Here is a 24257-nt window from a genome sequence, read left to right as displayed (position 1 = left end):
ACATTCTATCGTGTGAAGTTAAAATAAAGCTATACTTCATTTTCCTGTCGTTACTTGCTATCAAGCAGGTGTGGTTTTAAATGAAAAGAAAAGCTTTTACCAAATAAAGTATTCTCAAGTCACATAATCCTGCTTTATTTATTTACTACAATGTTCTTCCTCTGTGGTTGACATCATGCTTTACATCGCAGTTACTTCTGGATTATTTTAAGAATTATTTGTTCCGTGGCACTCAAATAAAAGCAGCCACTCTGTCAAAATCATTGGAATACAATGACCTACTGTAAATATGGCACATCAGCCTTGTGTGTGGGGGAACCTGTGGCTTTAATTGATGTAATGGTATGAATGACACCGTCTCAAAAGGCAGCCTGTTTCGAAAAGGCCCAACCCAGAGTAAACACGCGCCGCTTCTGAAGATTAATTGTTTTTGCTATTGTTGGATCAGCAGCCTTTGCATGTTAGGCAACGACAAGCGTCTGTTTCGGTTTAAACTTGTTTTTTCTTCTTCATTTGAATACGTGTTTTCTTCATACCAATAACGGAGCTCAGTCCAAAATGCCTCTGGTTAAGCAATCTTGAGCTTATATTCAAATTTAGGCTCCTTTGTGTTCAACTGCACAACTTCTTTGCACGTTACATTCGTTAAGTTAGATTAAGTGTCGCTTCCAATAACATAATAGTCATGTCTCTGTAGGTGAAAACCAGCAGCTGCAACAGCGCTGATCACTCGAGTCACAAAAGCTGCTCCTTCTTTTCTCATGACTCAAGCATGCATCTTCATACCACACATGTTTGGGTGCACCAAATTACACACTTAACTATATAATCATCCAAAGTGAAGCTCACTCATTCAACACATGCAGTCAGCTCTGCTGGAACTAATTTGCAGACAGAGCATTAAAAACATATTGATGGGCGTTTTTTTTACAAAAAAAAGGAAAGTCAACTGAAACTACAAAAAAGGACAGGCTCGGAAAGACGGAAGAGCTAATGAGAGAGACAGGGAGGTCGGGAGAGGTGGAGACTTGATAACAGCTTGATGTCTTCGGTAATTACAGTAAACCATCTAAGGATTACAGACTGAGTGTCTCAGGGAGGAACACTGAACGAAAGTAACTGCTGATTTGTTCGAAGGAGCTCAGGGAGGAGAATACTGAGAATTTATATAATCAGAACTGCACTGCGCTTATTCTTTATGTCAAATATGCTTTGAAACAGCTGTCAATGAGTCAATCAGCTGTCATCTCATCATTCTAAAAAAGATTATATTTGATATTTGGTTCTTCTGAGCGGTTTGTGCCTTCCAGAGACTGCTTGCTGTAATTCTGATAGTCTGGTACTCATGCACGTTTTAAAATCAGCTATTAGGAGGCAACAGGAAGTCTAGGATACAATAAATTGAAAAGTATTTAAATGCCATTGTATAATTTAATTTAGATGCAGTGAAAAGCTCTTTGTGTCCAGTATAAAAATATGTGTTTTTTGGACTCGCTTTTTTTGCCCGACAAACTATAACATAACCTTTCGCCGTCAATAATCCTGCATGCTGAATTTAGAGAAAGGGCGAGGAAACCTGAAGGACAGCAGCCGGCCTTGATCTCGTATTCTCTGTATCCCGGTAAAGGTGTGAACTTTCCTCAGTTTTATTGATGTTTTATGCCGGTTTCTGATGTAAATGTTGCAAGTACCAGCACACCGTGTGTGTCAGGTCTGCTGTCGGCCTGTGTGCCTTTGAAGCCACGCTCATGCACCCGACTAATCCAACGACACAACTTTGAACCCCTTCCAGTTTGAGCGCCAAGCCAAGACAAACATCTGTAAAGAGGCTTCTGTTCCTTTCTGCAACACCTGGATGCTCCTAAATAAACTCAAGAGAAAACTATCCAAACCTCACTAAATTCACAATGCAGATGTATCCATTTTTATAATGTGTGTTTATCCCGTGGCTTTCTTGTTACGAGGAACATTTTGCCGGTAGAGGAGTTCAGGCCTGCAGCTGACTATTCCTTTTAAAAGCAAATATACAAAGCAGGCAGGTGTGATGCAATGGCTGTACACCTGGTTTGCTTCATGTGGTTATCATAGATAATGGGTTAGAATAAATAAAACCTTCAATAAAGTCACTGCAAGTGAAGCATGCACGGTCACCGGTCACTGACATCCTTTAGAGGACGATTCCTCTTTGGGCTGCAAAAACATGTCTGCATGATACCGCTTTAAACAAATTGTGCAAGAATAATGACTCTATCAAGGCTCACACGGAACTACAGAAATGACACCACAGTAGTGTAAATGGTGTACAGGGATGAAAGATATTGCGTGTATTACAAATAACAATATGAGCACTGGAACAGATTTCCACTGAAGATATGATTCATTGTGTTCATGCTGCCCTTTACAAGGTATTCTCGGTTTGTGCAAAAACATACTCAGCAGTCTGAACTTAAAGAATTGTTCTCTCATGTTTTACGGTGTCGTCTGTCAAAAGCACACTATCCCCAGTATAACAGTTTACTGCATATCCCTCGGTCTCCTTTCTTGTGACGTTTCTACTGTGTGTGACTACTTACGCGCCCAAAAATGCACAGTATTAATATTAAGCGATAAACGAAGAAGAGAATTAGAAAGAAAGAAAAACTACATTCCTCTTTTTATTCCTTTTGCTTAAAATTGTTATAAAAAAAATTTCCAGGAAGCTCTGCGTCGCGTTCCCAACAGCTTAAACACATTTTAAACTTATCTGTGATCGCTCCAGTACAAAGTTGACAAGTGACACGTTTAAATATCATCGGAAGATTATAATTAAGGTTCACAATGGGCCAGGTGCCACGCGGAGAAACGTGGAAGGCTTCCAAATGTAAGCTAATGAATCTTTCAGCAGGAATGTAAAGAGGAAGACGCAAGCACGGGCAAGCATAATAAAATACTATTAATTCATTACAGCAGCAGGTTATAAACACATGCAGCACAGACATGTTGACGTAGAAAATAAAGAAGCTTTTTTTTTTTAAGGCATTGGAGTGAAGACATGCACATGAATACGTCCCAAAGTATTAAATAAAGTAAGGGATATGGTTGGTAAAGTAGAAAAACGTCGTAGGGGAGGATTTCTGAGGATACTACGTACAGTGTATTTGATTGTCTCGAGTAGCAGGTGTGCACAGCTAATACAGTGTAAACATACAGGCACAGTTTAAGTGGCCTATAAAAGTCACATTCAAAGGTTAAAAAAAACAAAAATAAACACTTGGAGCTGCTACCAACACTGACAGATATAACTCAACATGCACAAGCAAACACAGACATAAGAACGATAAGAAAAATATGTTTTTTGGTTTAGAAGAGACTGCAAATCAGTTCAGCGTGACCTGAACATGAACCATGCTACAGTAATGAGCTTAAATATTCTCATTGTAATATAAACACAAAAGAGCAAAGAGCCTTTCTGGAAACATAAAGCAAGTTGAAGAACATTAAAGCAAAACCCAGCAGGAAAAACAAAAGACCTCAGATAAAACGTGACGGCAACGGAGCAATCACAGCTGAAGGCTCAAAAATGCGATCTAATTATCCCGACAACGTGTCTCTGTTGGCCCGCCGCGCCAAAAATAAAACCGAGAACAACTGCGAGGCGAGTTTGCCGGGCTCAGCACGGGCCGCAGCGGAGCTGGGTGTATTTTTCTCTGATAAAAATGTTTTTGCACTGAAATAAAAAAAAATAAAAGAAAAAGAGCACGGGTCTTTCAGTGCCACCTTCATCTAGCAGCTGCTGGTCTGTGGGTGACTCTCGTTCAGGATGGAGTCATAGAAACCGTCCTCATCCTCGGAGCTTAAAGTGGAGGAGCTCAGACCGGTGCGATGTGTCGGCTGTGACTTCCGCCTGGGAGAAAGCAAGCAACAGAAAATCCAATGAGTCTTTCAGCTTGACGCACGTATGTGTTTAGCTACTACAGAGTGCCACCTAGTGTAAAGAAGACACATGGTACTGTCACAGCTGTCAATGAAATTAAAGGATGCAGCTAATGTGAAATGTATTTTTTTTTTTATGAATTATTTCATAGTCCACATACTTCACTTCATTCTCCAGCGCCATGACTTTGGCCTGCAGTGCTTCCTGCTGCTCCTGCTGCTCCTCCAAGTCCCTGAGAACCTTACGGCGGACTCCCTCCAAGCGCTCCACCTCCCCCTCCCTCTCGTCCACCTGCCGCTTCAAGGCCTTCACCCGCAGAGTCAGCTGTGGACGGAGAGGGAGAGGAAGGGGGTTAGAGGGGAACGGAGGAGGTCACGGGGTGAAGACGCGGGGTCGTGAGGGAGCGGAGGGGTTACAGGGATCGGTTTGATCGGGCGTGGAGGGTTCTAGGGGGAAGCTGCTGCGAATGCTGAGGCAGCGGAAAGAGGATAGGGGGACGGGAGGTCAGGGAGCGTTCTGGTGATCGAGCAGGGTCGGGTTTGGGTCGAGAGGAGCAGAGATGAGATTAGTCTGGTGTAAAAGAAGCAGTTAGCTACTGTTTTGACTATGTTAATAATTAAACAGCAGGTTAAACTTTATCTATACACGGTCTTTACTACAGGAACAAGATGGCATCAGGCAGCTAAATTAGTACAAAGTCAGGAAACGTGAGACTACTACAGGAAAGTATTAGCATATTTCATGTTAGATGTTTTATTTTGTCATAATAGGGAAAGCCCAGGTGTACTAATGATGGCCCAGTTTCCATTACGAGTGCCAGTAAGCCATGAAAGTGGACAAAAGCAGGACCTCCTGTGCAGCCACTAACTACTGTGTGATGTCAAAAAAAAAATGTACGTCTCAGATAAATATAAAGCTAGAGACAGCAGATTAGTGCAAAGACTGGAAACAAGGGCAACCTGCAAGCCTGGATGTGTCTGAAGGTAATAAAATTCACCAACCAGTACCTCTATAGGGCACTGATTAATATATTCATGTTGCTGGGTGATCCATGCAAAACCTAAAGTATAAAAAAGCCCAGCCAGGCTGGCTCTTTCCATACCTTATTCCAGTCTTTGTGCTAAGCTAACCAGCTGCAGGCTCCAACTTCATATTTACTGTAAACACATCCAAGAGTGGTATTCTGCTCCTCGTGCAAACCGAAATGTTTACGTATAAGCATGCAAACCGTGATATTCACCTGATCTCTCTGCTCGACATGCTGGCTCCTCTCCTGGTCCAGCGTGGCCGTCAGTTCCTTCAGCTTTCTTTCCGTTCGTCTGTGAGATGCCTGGATGCCGGCTTTTTCCCTGTGTGGAGAAATTGAGAACTTATACAATAAATAAAAATGTATGGCAGGTATGTCCTCGCCCCTTCCCAGGTGGACGCAGCCTCTAGTTTCATCTGTGAAACATAAATGATTAACATTTACTGAGAATATTATTTTCAGCCTCCGTCACACCTTTCTTCACTGCGTAGTCTCTCCTCCAGCTCCTGAATTTTGTTTTCCAGCAGGTTGATTCCAGCTGAGGGTCGAGTCTGTCCCTCCATGTCGGCCACACGAGACTTTAACTCCTTCACCTGCAAAGGAAAGGGCAGTGATGGCGTGTCAGCAAAAAACCACAGACTTTGCAAAAACCTGTTTTAAATATCTCCTCTTCGCGCTTGAATGTGCGTTTACCTGTCTCTCGAGAGCGCTCTTGTCCATTTCCAGGTCGTGTCTCGCCGACCGCTCCTGCATCAGCTCTGCCCGGAGCTGGTCCACCTGAGAGGGGGGGCGGGTGGTGGAAGAAAAGGAAGAGCGGGCGGTGTGTAAATAAACCAGATATAAAGAAAGACCTCCTGCTCATTTGCATGCGTGTATACAATTATTCTTATGTCGCACCTGATCCCTGGTTCGGTTAATGCGGTCGTTCAGAAGCTCCACGCTGCTCCTCTCCTCATCCAGCTCGATCTCCATTGTTTTAAGTTTGTCCTGCGAATACACACAGATTTATAAATACATGACATTTTTGAGCTCGTCTTATCAAACTACCTGCACTCAAAGCCACTCGACACCGCATCCCTGATTTACTCCCGTCCCATCTTTAGACTCCCCAGGTCACGACCTTCGAGCCTCACCTCCAGGCCTCTGATCTCCCGGGTGCGATCAGTGTGCGTGCTCTTCTCCGATTCCAGCTCGCTCTCCAAGTGTTTGAGACGGTTGTTGAGGAGGTCCCGCTCCAACTGGGCGCTGTCTCGCTCCTCGCTGCACGCCAGCAGCTCCTTCTTCAGACGGGAAACCTGGAACAAGGATGCGAAGTGTTATCTTTCATGTTGTTTTATAAGAAATCAGCCCATTTTGTGGATTTTCTGCCTCCATAGCCCCCCTCGAGCTTAAGAGTTTCATGGGCATGTGTGCCTTTTTTTAGAATCCTGCTGCGCTGTCAGAAACTTTTACTTGACAACTTTTATATCTCGGCACAGTTCCGTCTCCATTTTTTTGTGATTCGCTTTAAACTCCCAAGAAGTACTTTAGGCAGTTTCAGCAGGAACGTATTACCCTAAAATAACTTTTGAGCAGTCAGTCTACAGCCATGTTAGAAGATCAATTTGACAGAGGGTGGGAAATTATCAGCAGCCGCCAGACAAATTCTGGTAAAATGTGAAAGTGTCTGGTAGATTTCAGACACAAAAATAATGGATCTCAACCAGCTTTTGATTTGTCTTAAGCTTTTCATTGGGAGTAACTTCAGGTTCAGTGTCTTTCCCAAGGACACTTGAACTGCCAACCCTGCAATCAGTTGACAACATGCTCTACCACCACAGCCGCAGCCTCCTGTCAAAGTAGATTTTAGCACGCTAACACTTGCTAATTAATCCTAAAATCAAAGCAAAGTTAAAGGCTGATGGGAATGTGCTTTTGTTCAGCAAGTATTTAGTAAAGTAAGGGTTCACCCCCCTGCAACCTCGAATACCTTTACAGAAAGTCACAGTACTTTAAGTTAGCGAGAGTTATGCAGTTCTTTATACCTTTTTAAGTGCTTTCTTTCAGTGCTTTGTTTCTAAGGGTTCAGGATTTTGTCTTGAACACATCCTTCCTGAATTATCCCTTCAGCTCAAATCTTCTCACCTCTTCTTGCTGTGTCTTCAGGTTGTTCTGAGCCCTCTGCAGTTCAGCCAGCCTGTCCTTGCTGTTACGCTGCGCCTCCTGCAGGTCCTTCCTCGAGCGCTCCCTGTACTCTTCAAGCTGCGTCTGCAGGGTGGCCACTGACTGACGGGAATCTCCCATCATCATCTCCATCTGAGAGCGAAACAGGCAGTAAAAGGTAATGAGGCAATGACAACATCCACATTCATCGGCCATCGGCCAGATGTTCACCTAACACCAGCGCTCTCACACCTCCTTGTTAATCTTCTCCAGGGCTCGGTCCAGGAGCCTCTTCTGCTCCTCCAGGTCGTTTTTGCCCCGCCTCAGCGCGTCCCGCTCCAGGTCCCTCTCCTCCAGCCGCCGGGTCAGCTCGTCTCTCTCCTTGGTCAGGCGGGTGGTTCCTCTCTTGGCCTCCTCCAGCTGAGTCTTAAGGGAGCGGTTCTCGTCCTCCAACGCTTCCACCGTGTCCTCCGAGCTCAGAGGCAAACTGGAGTGAAGCCTCGTCTGGAGAATGAGAGGATATCGAATAAGAAACATCGTATAAGAGACGAGCAGAACAGCTTCCAGTAGTATTGGTGCAGTATTTCATAATGTGGATTTGTTTTGTTTCATATGTTTGGTCAGTAAAACATAAGTCTGTACTTGAAACATTATGACTGTGACCAGCCCATCCGTATCCTCAGCAAGCTCATTTAAATTAGTGTGTGCTTCATGTGGTCTCTGAGAGGTTATTTTCTAAGCGTTGGGAGTATTTCTTTGGATATTATTTACTTCACAACTCTCGGCTGAAAATAGCATCTGTGTGGGTGGGCGTTTCAGTTGTCTTTTTTTGTTGTGTACAGATGTTGTTTTTTTTGGTGCAGTACCATGCGGCTCAGCCTCTCCCTGAGACGAGCGTTTTCCTGCTGCAGCTCCAGGCTGGTTCCATGGTCCACCACCGTCTTCCCTGTAGACCCAGCTGATGACTGTAAAGAGATGAAATTATCAATATGACATGACATTTTCTGTCATTTCTGACACTGGTCTATGCAGAAGCTGTAATCTTGTGTATATTTTGTACATCAGATAATATAGGAAGTATTCCCTTTATGTATTCAAATTGATTACATCATCAAAGACTTCTTCTCTATAGAATCCAGATGATGTCTCACCTCTTTCGCCTTCTCAAGGGCCTTTTCCAGCTCACCCTTGTCTCTCTGCGATTGCTCCTTCAGCTTGCCGATCTCGGACTTGAGCTCGGCCTCCTTCTCCCCGCTCGCCTTCTTCAGGGCTTCGAGTGCCTCGTTTTTCCTGTCCAGCTCAGCCTTTTGTTTGTCCAGATCGGCGCGGGCCCGCTTCAGATCGTCATGGCAACGGCGAAGCTCCTTGGGATAAGTAATCAGAGATGAATAATGCGTGTGTGTGTGTGCGAGAAAGAGGAATGTGCAGTGTGCGAAACAATGAGTTTATACAAGTGTGGGATATTTGTGCGGGAAAAAAAATTAAAAATGAGAGAGAAATAATCTAAACTTCTGTCAAAGGAAAAGCCCACAACCACAGCGCTGCTCTGACAGATTAAAGAAAACATACTGTAAAACAAAAGGGATCAGCCCCTGCATTTCACCCACACAGTGAGTGTAATCTTCGCTCTGGCTCGTGGATTACCTCTGCTGAAGAACGGTTATCGTCAGGCGTTTGCTTCTTCGTGGTGAGCATTGAGTCCTGAAGCTCCTTCAGAGCGCCTTTAAACTCTTCCTTCTCCAAACGACATTTTGACAGCCTGCATGAAGAGAGTAGATCTTAAAGAAGATACAGCTTTGTAGGTGAACGTATCTACACACCATAGACATGCAAACACACTGCTGAAAGGCTATAAGACAGTAGATCATAGCAGCAACAAGAGGCAACAAGCGCATTACAAGATCAACACATCAAAACTTGTTTTTTCTCAGTCTGCATCATCTGAGATTTATCACTCATTTATTATCAACTCACTAAAGAAAATCAGATGCGTGGTTTAACACGATGATTGGCCTTAAAGGGGAACTACCGTGTTTTTACAACCTGGACCTTATTTCTGGCATAAAATACAATCGTTTACTCACCCATATAACTTTGGCGTCATTTGGAGTTGTTCAGATGATATTTAGACCCACGTATATTCATATAGTGGGAGTGACTGGGGCACCGAAATGCAGCCTCTAAGTAAAGCATTATCTGCTATATATCCGTAAACTTTGTCTCAAAACGGTGAGGACGTCCATCATAAACAAAGTCGTCGTCCACAACCTCAGAATTGGAAAAATATTCAGCCATGTAGCAAAAAACTAGCAGTAGCAAATTAAAGGTAAACAAGACATGTGGGGTGCGCGCGGCGCTAAGAGATGACATCATCCAGGTCAGAGGTTAGTAGGTCCCTGGATGATGATAACAGGTAACTCTGAACTCAACGGGGAATAGCACTAGCGTATCATAACAAAATATTGGTGAAATGAACGAGTTTTGCGGCAGATAATGAGTTATTTAGAGGCTGCGTTTCAGTGCCCCAGTCACTCCCACTATATGGATATACGTGGATTTAAATGTCGTCCGAATGACTCCAAATGACACCAAAGTTATATGGGTGAGTAAACAATCGTATTTTATGCCAGAAATAAGGTCCAGGTTATAAAAACACGTTAGTTTCCCTTTTAAGGAAAGATCAGGAAAGCCGATTCTGATTGTTAATTTTTTCAAGCACTGAAATGATTGGGTAAGTTCTCTGATGATCCGAAGATCAAAACGGGCATCATCAGATACAAAATCCACTCTTTCGGGTGAATTTCAAGGGGATCTCAACTCTCAGCTGATTGAAACCAGGCTAAATATACTCAAACCAAAACAGAGGGAGGCTAATTTTTTTTCTCTCTCTCACGTTCGGCAGCTGGAGTGTCCCTGGTTCCTGTCGGAGGAAGAATCAAGTGAAAAAAAAAAAGAGTGCATGCATTAAAACTGTAATATGAGATGTAATATTTACAGGACCGAGCCAAAGACAGTTCTTTCAGTATCTTTTCGATGTATATTTGAAAGCTCTCAGTGAGCGGTTTAGACTCTTTGAACCAATCCTCCTGACTATGAGATAAATACAAATATCAAATAAGATGGAGTGTGTTTGATTCTCGACCAAGGCTGAAATACACTATATTACCAAAAGTATTCGCTCACCTGCCTTTACTCATTCTATGAACTGAAGTGCCATCCCATTCCTAACTCATAGAATTCAATATGATGTCGGTCCACCTTTTGCAGCTATTACAGCTTCAACTCTTCTGGGAAGACTGTCCACAAGGTTGAGGAGAGTGTTTATAGGAATTTTTGACCATTCTTCCAAAAGCGCATTGGTGAGGTCACACACTGATGTTGGTCGAGAAGGCCTGGCTCTCAGTCTCCGCTCTAATTCATCCCAAAGGTGTTCTATCGGGTTCAGGTCAGGACTCTGTGCAGGCCAGTCAAGTTCATCCACACCAGACTCTGTCATCCACGTCTTTATGGACCTTGCTTTGTGCACTGGTGCACAGTCATGTTGGAAGAGGAAGGGGCCCGCTCCAAACTGTTCCCACAAGGTTGGGAGCATGGAATTGTCCAAAATGTTTTGGTATCCTGAAGCATTCAATGTTCCTTTCACTGGAACTAAGGGGCCAAGCCCAGCTCCTGAAAAACAACCCCATACCATAATTCCTCCTCCACCAAATTTCACAGTTGGCACAATGCAATCTGAAATGTACCGTTCTCCTGGCAACCTCCAAACCCAGACTCGTCCATCAGATTGCCAGATGGAAAAGCGTGATTCATCACTCCAGAGAACGCGTCTCCACTGCTCTAGAGGCCAGTGGCGGCGTGCTTTACACCATTGCATCCGACGCCTTGCATTGCACTTGGTGATGTGTGGCTTGGCTGCAGCTGCTCGGCCATGGAAACCCGTTCCATGAAGCTCTCTGCGTACTGTACTTGGGCTAATCTGAAGGTCACATGAAGTTTGTAGCTCTGTAGCAATTGACTGTGCAGAAAGTCGGCGACCTCTTTGCACTATGCGCTTCAGCATCCGCTGACCCCTCTCCGTCACTTTACGTGGCCTACCACTTCGTGGCTGAGTTGCTGTTTTTCCCAAACGCTTCCATTTTGTTATAATAGAGCTGACAGTTGACTGTGGAATATTTAGGAGCGAGGAAATTTCACGACTGGATTTGTTGCACAAGTGGCATCCTATGACAGTTCCACGCTGGAATTCACTGAGCTCCTGAGAGCGGCCCATTCTTTCACACATGTCTTGTTTCACAGTCTGCATGCCTGAGTGCTTGAATTTATACACCTGGGGCCAGGCCAAGTGATTAGAACACCTGATTCTGATCATTTGAATGGGTGAGCGAATACTTTTGGTAATATAGTGTATATTACAACAGGCAGTTCAAAGCCATGGAGAGTAGCTGTGCATACATTTGCGATGCTTCTGATGTGTATGTTTGCTGCAGGCTCTATAATCAGTCAGTGCTTACAAATATAAGTTGTCAATGTCTAGAGTAAACACAGATTTATATTTGTTGAACTTTTAATTTGACGTATTTTGAAGATACTGGAAAAGAGAAAAGACTGTATGGCAACCTTTATGATGACTGGACCGACCCACACATGATCCGTAATGATATTTAGTGAAATGAAGACAACTTTCGTAAAGCTTTAGAGATACTAACTCCTCTCTGGTGATGTGGAGATCTTTGGAGGTGGCGTCCAGCTCCGTCTTCCACTGCTCTCCCTGATCTCTGCAGCTCTCCATCTCCTCCTCCAGAGTCAATATGGAGGCGTTCACCCTCTCCCTCTCCTCCTCTATCTCCTCCTGCGACTGAGATACGAATGAAAGACACACACAGTTAATTTTAGAGTTATGGGAGTTGGTGTTTAAAGAGGAAAACATTGTGTAATCATTGGTTTCATTATGTTTTCTTGGGCCTAAGACCAACAATTCCTTTCCTCATGCATCAAAAAGAGTGTCTTCAAGGTTTGAAGCCCCTTGTAACAACATCAGCCCCATACCAGGCTGGTTTGAACAGTTGAACCCATGTTTTTGGGGTGTGGACAGCAGCTCATTTGCATTTAAAGGTACAGACACTGAAACGGCCCGTTTGGAACAGGGCTAAGACCTTCAGCACTTTGGATATGGTATAACGTGCCATCTGTGTGGTATCTTGAGCCCAAATTTGGAGAGACGCTCTGGGGACATGTGAGGTTTACATTATTTTTTTTTAAAAAGGAGTAAAATATGGACCTTTAAAATGTGTTTATTATTCATTATCTATTACCCTTTTTGTTACTGTGAGATATAAAAGTGAATTCGCATACCCAAAATCTATCACATTTTCTATTAATTCAGTTTTGTTTCTTGGCAAATGTTCAGCCCAAGTGAACAGAACCAGGATGCATTCAAACATGAAAAGATAACACCACAAAATATCAAAGAACAAGATGAAGCACGGTACAGACATTACAAGCCATCCAACTGCTCTCGTCAAATAAATAACCTCATCAAAAACAGCCTGTCTACTCACTTCCTCCTCTCAGGCTGCATGTTACTTTTCTTTTCCTGACACTGCTGTTACCGTCTCCAAAATCTGCATAACGATCTCTTCCTGTATACACATATATTCTTCAAATATCCAAAAATAGTCCACCGGTAGAAACTGAGACTCTACAATAGAAATCCAACTGGAAAAGTTTTGCATTGCGATCACAAGTAGTATATGCTTTTTATGAACTCTACATGCTTGGCTTAGCCAGACCTTGTGATACCCAGAGTCACACTTTGAACGCTGACTGCAATTTGACACATGGATGTATCACAGGTTTGCGCAACAGCAAAGCACAACTTTAGATCATCCTAATAACCCATGCAGGGCACAAACTGCCTGACAGGTATAACCTGACTCCCAGCCCAGTTGTACAAAGAGATGATCTGAAACCAAAAATATGTTTGGACTGTTTCTGTCTTAAGACCGCAGTATCAGACTATGACGTAACAACAAGAAAAGTCCTGATCGGAAATTGAGTGCTGCATTGCAGATTTTTTCCCATAGCCAAAGAGGTTATAAATCCTCCTGGTTGATTATTTTACAAGCTGCAGGCTTAGTGTGGCAATACCGAAACAATAACACCTAAAAACAACAGTGGAGGAGGACGAAATGCTGGCTATCTTTACATATACAAGAAGCTGAGAGTGCTCAGTGCTTTTTGGTTCTTCTAGTGTGAAGTATCCTTATAAACAACTTTTGGAAACGCAAAAACTTTGTAGTAAAGGAAGGAAATGGTAAAATTGACTTTGCAAAGAAAATACATATAATAGAACTGTATCCATTTACGCCCATGTTGGTTGCTACACCATTAACAGCGTTCCTGAATGAATCATTACAAACCTGTGTGACCTGCTCCATGGTTCTTCTCAGGTTCTCCATGTCCTGCGTGTACTGCTCCCTCAGAGCCTCCATCTCCCTGTCGTGGCACTCCACCTCCTCCTTCAGCGCCCCCTTCAGAGCCGTCAGCTCCCGCTCTCGCTGGTGCAGCATCTCCTCTTGGCGCTTGCGTAGCATGGCGGCCTCGGCCAGGTCGGCCCGCAGAAACGCCACGTCCTGCGGACAAAAAGGTACAGGTAGACAAAACGGACATGCAGGAGCGTAACGTTTGTGTTTGTTTGTGTGTGCGGTCGAGTGCCGTTCGTACCGACTGAGAGTCTGAGGGAGGCGAGTTTTCTGAAACCCTTCTCAACTCTTCCTGAAGCTCAGCCAGCTGATCTTCCTGCAGGTGCAGACGAGTCTCTGCCTTTCCTCTGGCCATACGCTCCTCATCCAGTCTGCACACACACATATGCACATAATCAATATTGCAGCACCGCTCTTAGTAACGAGACGATCAATCAGGCGAATCAGTGAAATGATCCAAAACACCCACAGGAGTGATCACTGGAAGCTTATCATTGATGGCTTTTAAGTGCACAAGTGTAACCACAAACACATCCTTACTCATCATGGGCCTGCTGCAAGTCTTTCTTGTAGCGTTTGAGTTGCTCCTGAAGTTCATCAAGGTTCCCCTTTTTGAGGCTTCCATCAGATCCTCCCTTCTGTACAAAATACAAAACACACACACACACACAATGAGGAGGAAACTGAGGCTGAGACACAGAGAATATGGCACCAAAAACAGAGAGGAGGACTGGAAAACAGTGCAAGAGTTTCACTGTCGACAAAGTGAGTGCATCGTGTGCTCTGTATCGTCTTCAACTTTAGAAGAAGAAAACCCTGGCTTGGATTCCTTGCCCTAGATTCTGACAGTGGAAAAGAACAATCCCTGCCAGTGCGCTCAGACGTCGTCAAAAGAGGCATAAACAGCTCTTTCTGACAGGCTGCAGGGGAGACGAGCCGGAGAAGAGGCAGCTCGTTCGTCGCCCACACCACTCCGCCGTTCGGGAAAGGCTCCCTCTCAGTGAGAATGAGGTACAAACGCAAGGCTGCCCATGAAACCTTTCTTATCCTCCTACACACTCATTACAGCGACGCACACACACAGAGGCTGAAGAGAGAGAGAGAGGCAAAGCATCGGACGGCTCTGCTCCTCGGGGGACCTCACATTTCAGTTACTTATCAGTGATGGATTATTAGAGATATGTTTTGTACAGATTAGTTTTTACTTTCTTCTCGTCCCCCGCAGGACACTTTGTAGATAATCCCGTTCTGGGACATTTCAGTTTCTCCCTGTCCTCACAAAGAGATAATTAACACAAGATAACATAACTGGGAGTAAGTATAAGCTCTTCAGAGCCCTGTGTATTAGTTGCATCAGCTGTGTCCTTATGTGTATTAACAATGAAAGAGACTCTCCTGCCAGGCTAAATACATTAGAAGTCATAGCTGGTTTTCTTCCTCTTATAAGATCTAGTTTAGTGGTTTTCTAGGAGTATCTAGGCTAGATGTTACAATTCTGCTGGTGCTACATGTCTAAGTTACATCCACATGAATGCCAGGTCCAAAAGTTTCCCAGCAGAACATTGAATTGTCACAAGATGGTTAATATTATTCACTTCTCCTGGCAGTGGTCATAATGTTATGCCTGATCGGCGTATTTTTGCATGAATTTCTGGATAATTTGATCTCTTGCAACGCGGAAGAAAAAGCCGAAGAGAGCCTTAAAATAGCTCCTCACACTTCACAACCTTTGGTTTGACAGGTCACAGCATGTAAACATGCCCTTTGCCACGACTCGCTATCCTAACAAGGACACGTCAGCCGTCTTGGATTCAGGTAACCCAACACACCAGTATCTGATCCTCACTTAAGCAGGGGCGCATACAGGGTGTCAGGGCGCATTAACTCCATCACTGTCCATTTGACACACATTTACCAGCGACAGTCCAAAAAAACACCACGAGCACTTAGAATGAACCACAGGCATTAGTGGGGCTGAAGGAACGCGAACCGTGCTTCACATTTCCTTTGTAAATCAATACGCTACTACTACTCTACTATTCCTAAGCATAGATAGATAGATCAAAATCTAACCATTTCTTGGTATATTAAGCTGGACACTGGCTGTATCATAAAGCCCTTTGATGTGAAACTCTGATCATATTTTACACAGACAAGAGCGATGTTTCGGTCGAGATGTAGAGCTGCTAAAATAGCCGCTGGCAAAAGAAAACAACAGAATAGACTCCTTCATCCTGCGGTTTGATTTTTTTTACTCGGTGTATTGCTTCTGAAGAGCTTGAGACGACTGCTGCCAGAGAAACAAGCCACCGAGTCGACTAAAGTGGATAGCGTGGTTAACGTCACGACAAACAAATGAGGTTTTGTACAACAGGACCCCTCAGAGGAGGATCTGTCCCGTCCGACACGTCAACCCCCAGCTGGTGCAGGGTTCTACTCCAACTCAATTATTGATGGCTCTCGAGGTCTGCGCCCTCAGCACACTCAGCTTTCCTCTGCAGGTGCGTCGTTGCCAAGAGACGGGATGGGCAAATAATTCGCCGGCGGCCGTGGTCACAAACACACCGAGAAGCACATAACAAGGGGATCATACATAATGAAGTGCACGTAATATACGACTATAAGGACACAAAGGAATAACTTCTGTATGGAGATTTATGCAAAAGGATGCAAATTTATAGGAAGGGGTGTGTGTGTGTGTGTGTGTTCTCATAACTGTGAGAGCAGAAGCAACAAAAAGAGCAAACATGACACAAACTGACAGAAGAACAGTCGGCATGCTGCTTCATTTTCACATTTTTTTGTCCTGTTAAAGGGGCGTCCATGGAGACAAAGTGAATGTAACAGAAACTTCATATCCTCAGAAAAGAGGACAAGCCGCCAACCATCTGTTAGCTTCATGGCAAGGGTTGCTCAGATGAGAAGACGACTCCCCTCCTAGACGCCACTATTGTCAAACACTGAGCAACATGCTGGAGCTACGCAGCACAGCAGCTAATTACAATATGTGCAATTGTAAATCTTATCTGCACTAATTAATAGGTCTGATCAATTATTATTTTTTTTTTTTTCCACTTTCATGCAAATAGAAAAAGTTTTGAATGTTTTGATACCACTCTTACATCTGCATGACCAGATAAAGCTAGAGCTATAGAAGCCCGTTAGCTTAGCTCTTCATAAAGTCTTCTATCTAGGTACTGTCCAAACCACTGACTGTATATAAAGATGGATGAACCATGTGTGGTTGAGCACTGATGCCTCACAGCAAGGAGGCTCTAGGTTCGTATCCATCGGTCGACTGGGGCCTTTCTGTGTGGAGCTTTTATGTTCTCCCTGTGTCTGCGTGGTTTCTCTCCAGGTACTCCGGCTTCCTCACACCGTCCAAAGACATGCTAGTTAGGTTAACTGGTGATTCTAAACTGGTTGTAGGCGCGAGTGGTTGTCTGTCTCTCTGTGTTAGCCCTGCGATAGACTGGAGACCTGTCCAGAGTGTACCCCGCCTCTCGCCCAGTGACAGCTGGGATAAGCTCCAGCGCCCCTGTGACCCTCCAGAGGACAAGTGGTTACAGAAAATGAATAAATGAATGAATGAATATTAAATTTCACCTCCCGTAGAGTTGTCATAAATGGAGAAATCAGCTATACTCTGTTTTTGCACGAGGCTGTAAAGCTGTTTATGTCTGCCGTTACGTTGGGCATTTTAACATGCAGGTTTATGGGGGTTGATTTGCTTTTGGAGCTAGCCTCAAGAGGTTATTCAAGGCTAGTATGCTAGCTAACCAGCTGCTACTTGTAGCTTAATACTTGCCATAAAGACATGAGAGTGATATCAGGTTTTATTTACATCTAAGCGAATAAACTTATTTCCTAAAATGCTGAGCTATTCCTCAGAAGCAGAGTACATTAGACTCCAAATAATTAAATACTATTTCCCTAAAGGTCACTTAATAAATGTACATGTTAAAAGAATATCTATGTTTTCTGTGTGTAGTCATAAGACATGGTCTTTGTCGTACCTTTAAACTGCTGGTGGTGTCATACACGAGGTTGGCTTTTCTTTTGAGGGATCCTTCACTCTCAGTGGTGCTGATGGGAAACATTGGAGAGAAGATTTTATTGGAAAGAAATCCATATGTATATATATATGTATCCATATATACTTTAATGTTACATTCTTGTAGTTTTACATACCCTTCTTTGAGGATGTTGTAAATGGCTTGTTTGACTTGAGCCTCTTCTCCATTAGTGACCTCTGCGTTTTGACTGAAGCTCCTTGGAAGTATCTCCTTCAAACAGGGAGTAAACCAATATAAGGAAGCAAACACGGAACCAAGAAACAGCTTAATACCTGCAAATAGCTCATGATCTCCCCGTCGATGGTACTTACAGGCTTTTTTGCTATAGCTGGAGGGGTGTCCTTGGCAACAAACTTCTCTGGCGACTTTCTCTGGCTCGCCTTTGGGGCCTCGGTGGCTGTCACCTTGGCAACAGATGCAGGGCTCTTTCCCAGGCTACTGCTCACTGGAGCAGATGACATCAATGAATTTGTGGAGATAGACGGAATATCAGCGTAGGGATTTAGAGCTGGAGAAATAGGAGGGGGGAGGGAAACTTCTGGCTGAGCGTCTTTTCGAGCGTCAAGACTTCTGGACCTCTTGCGCTCGTCAAACCTGAGGCGCTGCCTCGCTCCTGAGCGGCCTCTGGTCTGCGGGGCGCTCTCCGGAGCTCCGCTGTTGAACCTACTGATGAGCTTGTTGATGGGAGCCAAGGACTCGGTGTCGATCGCTGGGACAGGCTCTGCAGCTGTGGATGCTGGAGGTTCTGGGATTGTTGAAGGGAGATCTATACTCTGTTTCTTCCCACTGTACCTCCCCAGAGAGCCAGTGAAACTAGGACTAACTTGCTTGAACCCTCTGGGTCCCACTGAGTTTAATTTGACAGGTTTCAGTCCTGCTTCGTTATACTCCTCGTTACTGGTCGAGTCTGCACTTTTCACTGTTTCACTGACTGCCTTTTTTAGCGGGGGTTCAGCCTTGGGCCTCTCGACTGGTCTTTCTCTCCCAGCTCCTCGTTCCTCCTCCCCTTGCGTTCCTGCTTGCCCATCCCCTGGAGGTCTTTTCAGAGGGCTCCCAAAGAGTTCCCCATCCTCATCCTCTGCTGGAGAAACAGGTGAGCGTGATGTATTTACAACGGGCTTATAAGGGTTTGTGAATCCTGCTGGTTCCTTTTTAGTTTTAGGGAGGCTGTTAACTGGTGAAGGTGGCCCCGAGCTGGGAGTGGGAGTTTTAAGTTGGACTCCATACGAGTCACCTTTCTCTCCATCTTTAAGGACCACGTACGGCTGCCCAGAGATTCCCTGAACCCGGACAGCCACGCCATATTTGTTGGAAGGAGGAGTGGCCGCAGCATTGTTTCTTTTGGATTTATCGGGGTAAACTCCGCCCGTGTCGTGGAGGTCTTTAATGAAGCGGATCTGAACGCCGTGGTCCACGAGCGGCTTCCTGTCAGTGGAGAGAGTGCTCATGTTCCCTTCCTGGTTTCTGTGTGAACAGCCTGGACAGACGAGGAGGGAAAACAGCAGAAATGCAAATCAGGTGATTCAGCGGAACAGGTTACAAAAGCACTGAGCAAACTGAAGTAAAGTTCAGCTGATAAGACCATTTTTCTACTCCACAATCTAGACTTACAGATGATTAAATGCTCTTTACTATGTCCTTGTTTTTTATTCTTTTCTTTTTGTGTGTGTGTTTAAACGGTGTGTTTTCTTCCCAGGTTGAGTCACTGTGACATGGCTAAAATTTCAGACTGCTGGTATATCTTGATTAAGCTGTCATCTTCTCTAGCTACTTTGCAGGTTAAATTCCTTTCCCAGCCGGAATACATTGTATTAATGTCATGCCAAATATGCCACTGGGGCACTAAGAACTTCTTTGTGTGGGTTGAGGCCTATTATTTTCAGAGTGTGTGTGAAACAAAGGAAAAAAAAATCCACTAAGAGAGTTTTGTGCATGAGATGCTTGACATCTAAAGGTTCAGTTTGTCGCCTCTTGTTTACAGAAAGACATCAGTTCAAGAAACCCGCTGGCTCCTTTAGTGGTGTTTTTATGTATTTAAGTGCAGAACAGCATTCTGGGAAAGCAGGGAAACGAGAGCCTAGTGTATCGGTGGATATAGTTACACTGCTCGTGGCTGCAGCAGGAAGGGAAGGTGTTGTTATTCCACCAGTTTTACACATGAAGTCACGACTACTTAACTTGTGGCGAGAGTCTCTGACTGTGCTTTCTAAAATAATGTCAGTGATGTAGGGGCTACCTCACCATGGTGCGTGCAGATTAAACATTTATAAAAGACATTCTTTGTTGCCAGATGGAGTTGCAGTTTTAAGATGTCAGCGTTTACAGTTACATTTATGGGAAATGTGGGATGTAGTAATTTTAGATTTTGCACCGAACTGGTAACCTTTTGTCTTTTGCAAATCTTTCAGCCTTGTTGTTATTATGATCATTCATTGTAATTTAATCTATCATCATTATTATGCATCTAGTCAGCAAAAGGCATTACAATCATCGCAATCCAAGATGGCGTTTTTTTTTGTTTTGTTTTTTTAAACTGAACTGAAAGCTAGTCCAGTGTATTACATGTGACATGAAAACCATGTCAGACACAGAGAGAAGCTGAAAGCATTACAGTTGGAATTTTATTTTCAGTGAAACCTGTTTAATTGATCGTCACGCAGATAAACTTTCACTTCAGCTCATACAGATAATTTCAGAGCTCAGTCAGCTATCACGTTCGTAGTAAAACCCAAGTCTGCCCGTCTTATATACTCTGAGAATGAAAACCATGAGAAGGCGAATACTTCTCCTATTGTCCAGGCTCTGCGGAGCATTAAACACTAGGGACTATGTCAGGAATGGGCCTCCTCTCTCTCTGTCTTTTTCTGCTGTTGCCAGTCTCCCCAGCCCCTAAACTTCAGAGTAGAGCCACTCAGGCGTAGACTGTTTACTTAAAGCTGCACCAGCTCATTATATGCACATACACCTGCTGTGAATTCCCCATCTGGTAGACGTCAAGTCTAATAAGCTGTGTTCGGTGTCTCTGCAAGTAGCAGGAAAGTACTCATGTAAAAGCAATCACGATAAAACACTCCTGTTAGGATTTCTTCTCTTGCATATATTGATCTTAATATTTAAGCTCGGCTAATGTTGGTTTTTGCTTCACCATCGTCCTTCAACCCAACCCACTTGTGAATACCTACGGCCGTCACAGATGTGACTCTCCCAGGAATTAAAATATAACCAGCACTGACTGGCTGCTGGTTATAGTGTAACGCACAGCTCCTCTACTAGCAACGAGGCTAGATTACTGGATCAAAGTCAGACTTTGTCTTTCTCAAAAACATTCTTAGGATTCCAGACGTTCCCTTTCAGGCACTGCGCGTGGTTTGCATTTGTAAAATAAGGACAGATTAAGAGGAAACCGAGAACTAGGGCAGCGTCAACTGTAAAGCCCACACATGCGGAAAACTGTCCACATAGGCAGTAAATAAAAAGTGAAGAGACTAATTAAGAGACGACAAGCTGGAGACCAAAAATACGGCGCAACACAAACAAACAAAATCTCCTGTCTGAACGGAACATCAAGATGGAAGAACTGCACGCGGCGTACATGAAAACAATGATGTGACGGCTAAAAATGGACCATTCTGGTGTTAGCAAATCTGTGCTGTTTAAAATAAAGGAAGGCGTGAACGTCTGTCTCAGTGTTATCAGCCCTCAGCTGCTGGTCGCACTCAAAGCTACCAGGTGTAAATATGTTCCATGGGCAAACACAGATTTGAACAAAAGGGCTCAGTTTGTCGTTTAGCAGCGACCAGTAGCTCAGCCCTGTTTTTTGCGACAACTGGTCCACCTCCTTTCGTGCTCTCTCTCCCTCCTGTCACAAGTCATGGCTGTGTCAACAGAGACAGGAATGTCACCAAACTGGAGCGTCCGCCATCACTCGTCCATTTTCTCCTTACCCGGCAGGCACAGCCCCTTTTCCTCTGGCTGTGCTCGTGCACCTTCCACTAGGCTTCAAACTTTTTCTCTTGCCCTCAGGTGTCTGAACGACAATATGTTTTTCCTTTGGCGCTTTGGCTTGGAAGACGTGGTTGAAATATATAATCTAATTACAAGCATCAATACAAAGAGGAGCGACTGGAACCTATATGTAGGTAGTTGTTTAAGTCATCTAAATGTCCAGGAGTGAATTTGGACATTTTAAATTTACAGTTTGTTAGATTTTAAATAGAACATCTTCCAATAATAAGCCAGACAGCAGAGTTTTGATCACATACAATAATGAATAATTAAACAATGAGCCCTATTTGATACCAAAAAAAAAGTAAATTTTCTGCAACAGAAAAGCCACTCTGGGAAAACCATCACAGCCACCAGTATTATGGTCTGTGTGCGTGAAGTAGGGGCAGGTTCTCTTGTCTAAATAAGCAACAACATAATACTAGACCCTCATTAAAAGGTGCATGTTTACCCAAACACCTCAAAGTGAGCTTTAAACGTGGACCCGAGCATGAGTTTTTAGGTCAGGACTATTTTTGGGGGCAATTTACTTTGACTTTACCCGAAAACAAATCAAGGAAAACCACCTTCTACCAGCTAGTAAGCTATCAGGTGGAAGCTATAAGGATATAACAAGGATATGAGGCACTGTTATGAGGCTTATCTCACTTTATAATACAAGGCAATCTCCTTGGCAAACTTATTTACATAGCTTGGCTCATAAATATATAAAAAGTGACTTTTAAATTCATATCAGACCATTAGATGGGAGAAACCATTAGAGCAGAGCAGACCCTTAAGCACCTGTCTGCTCCGGGATTAATTGCGTCACACCCACCCATCCGGTCAGTCAGTATCGGTGAGCGTCGAAACCACCGGCTTGTTTACACGAGCCGCCGGGGCCACGAGCGGGGCAACAAGATAAACAACCGACGGAGCGACACACCGCACCCCCCCCCCTGACTAGACGCATCCTATTTGGAGCTTTTACCTGCTAGAATAACCTCTCATATCCTCTTTACGCAGCGCGGACAGATCCAATTATACACGGCGGCGGAGTACGCGCACACACACACACTAATGAAAAGACGGAGCTTTTTTCAAACCTGTTTGTGAAAAAAAAAGGAACTAGTCTGAAAGCAAACAAAAGGCTTTTCCTGAATATTTGTTTTCGGTCATTGTTGTGATCAGGAAAAAGCTGAGCGCGACTACACGGCTGCCAAATCCAATCACAAAGCCACAGGTGTCCATCTCCGCTTAATGTTAGAAAACGTCCGCTCAGCAACGCGAGGATTACGGTATCACTCGCACTTTTATCACTTCTACACCCGCAGAAGTGCACGAAACAGGAGGCAGCTGTTTTAAATCGCACTTATTGTACTGCACCTGCAAAGATGATCCAAATCCCGGAATACCCTCCTCCTCCTTCAGGGGTCCCGCATGTGTCGGTCCTCACAACAACAGCAGCAGCAGCAGCAGCAGCAGATCTGTACAGTGTTTGAAGGGATGGGAAGATGTTACTCAATGAACCGAGAGCATCGGGAAATTCTCTCCCCCGCTACCAGTGCAACCTGTTGCCAGCGCGTCGGGATAGTCATCGTCCCGCCTCAGCGATGACTTTATTGGTGGGAGGCTCCCCGAGAGGCGGCGCCTGCTGCGGGCTCGGTTTCATCTCTGCGCACATGGGGTTAAATACAACACAAGAGGCTGGGTGACCCATTTCAGGACTGAAACGGGAAATGATTCCTCAGTTAGTTTGAAAAAATATTTGCATGGGAGCATTGTCGTTTAATAATAAAACACAAATTAAAGGAGTCTCTTAAAATAGCGTTTTACTTCCTAGAAAGCCCCTGTAGCTATTTTATTATTTTTTTCTTCGAGTTTTTAATTTCTATCAAGTGATTAATAATCTTTACTCACAACTATATAACCATAGATCTATTTTAGTGTATAATATCACTTCAAAGATGAAGGTGACTTTACTTTTGAGATATTTTTATGCAAAAAAAAATGTAAGCACATGCATTTCCTGAGACTTTTAAACACAAATTATTTTTCTTTTTTTAAGTTATGCACAAATTGGTACTAATTAGGGGCAAACATATTTTTAAGGAATCTCATAATTACTGCCAGAATTCTGCATTTTTAAGGGGGTGTCATTATTAGGAATTTACAGAGCTACACACCGATCAGGCATAACATTATGACCACCTGCCTAATATTGTGTAGGTCTCCAAAACAGTTGTGACTCATCAGAGAATGGACATGGGTCTTCTGAGGGTGTCCTGTGGTGCTGGCAACAGGATGTTGTTAGTGGCGGCTTTGTGTCCAATGGGTCGATAGGCGGGTCCTCTGTGGATCATCCCACAGATACTTGATCAGTTTGGGATCTAGTAAATTTGGAGGCCAGGTCAACACCTTGTGCTGTTCTTCACGTTTTTTTTGAGTTGTTCCTTAAACCGTTATTGTGCATGTGTCTGTGTCAGGCTGCATCCTGCTGCTGCCATCAAGGAGTGTCATTGCTATGGGGTGGGGGTACCTGGTCTGGTCTAGGTGGGTGCTACATGTCTAAGTAACATCCACATGAATGGCAGGTCCAAAAGTTTCCTAGCAGAACTCTGTAGGGTCACAAG

General features: G+C 44.0%; 1 protein-coding gene across 1 annotated transcript; it reads right to left on the bottom strand.

Annotated features, from left to right (window-relative positions):
• Positions 1 to 2154: 2154 nt before the first annotated feature.
• cgnb (cingulin b) lies at positions 2155 to 23547 on the bottom strand. Its single transcript, XM_084563513.1, has 21 exons — positions 23196 to 23547; positions 23011 to 23111; positions 17952 to 19117; positions 17756 to 17850; positions 17581 to 17650; positions 14105 to 14202; positions 13806 to 13935; positions 13502 to 13714; positions 11789 to 11937; positions 8727 to 8841; positions 8234 to 8446; positions 7949 to 8047; positions 7335 to 7586; positions 7065 to 7235; positions 6074 to 6235; positions 5838 to 5927; positions 5634 to 5717; positions 5415 to 5533; positions 5154 to 5262; positions 4074 to 4237; positions 2155 to 3883 (listed from the first exon to the last, which is right to left on the bottom strand). Exons 3-21 carry the CDS (start codon positions 19086 to 19088, stop codon positions 3763 to 3765), a joined length of 3591 nt encoding a protein of 1196 aa, XP_084419639.1. The 5' UTR covers positions 19089 to 19117; positions 23011 to 23111; positions 23196 to 23547; the 3' UTR covers positions 2155 to 3762.
• Positions 23548 to 24257: the final 710 nt, after the last annotated feature.

This window comes from Chelon labrosus, assembly GCF_963514085.1.
Source record: "Chelon labrosus genome assembly, chromosome: 16".
Taxonomy (NCBI): Eukaryota; Metazoa; Chordata; class Actinopteri; order Mugiliformes; family Mugilidae; genus Chelon; species Chelon labrosus.
The sequence above is the reverse complement of the archived record's forward strand: the minus strand, read 5'-3'. Positions and strand labels throughout refer to the sequence as shown.

Coding starts and splice junctions, on each gene's coding strand:
- cgnb (XM_084563513.1), bottom strand. CDS start 19,088: ATGAGCACTCTCTCCACTGACAGGAAGCCGCTCGTGGACCACGGCGTT. Junction 13,936..14,104: donor TTGCAGCAGGCCCATGATGA/GTAAGGATGTGT, acceptor GTGTGTGTGCAG/ACTGGATGAGGAGCGTATGG. Junction 5,263..5,414: donor AGACTACGCAGTGAAGAAAG/GTGTGACGGAGG, acceptor TTCTCCACACAG/GGAAAAAGCCGGCATCCAGG.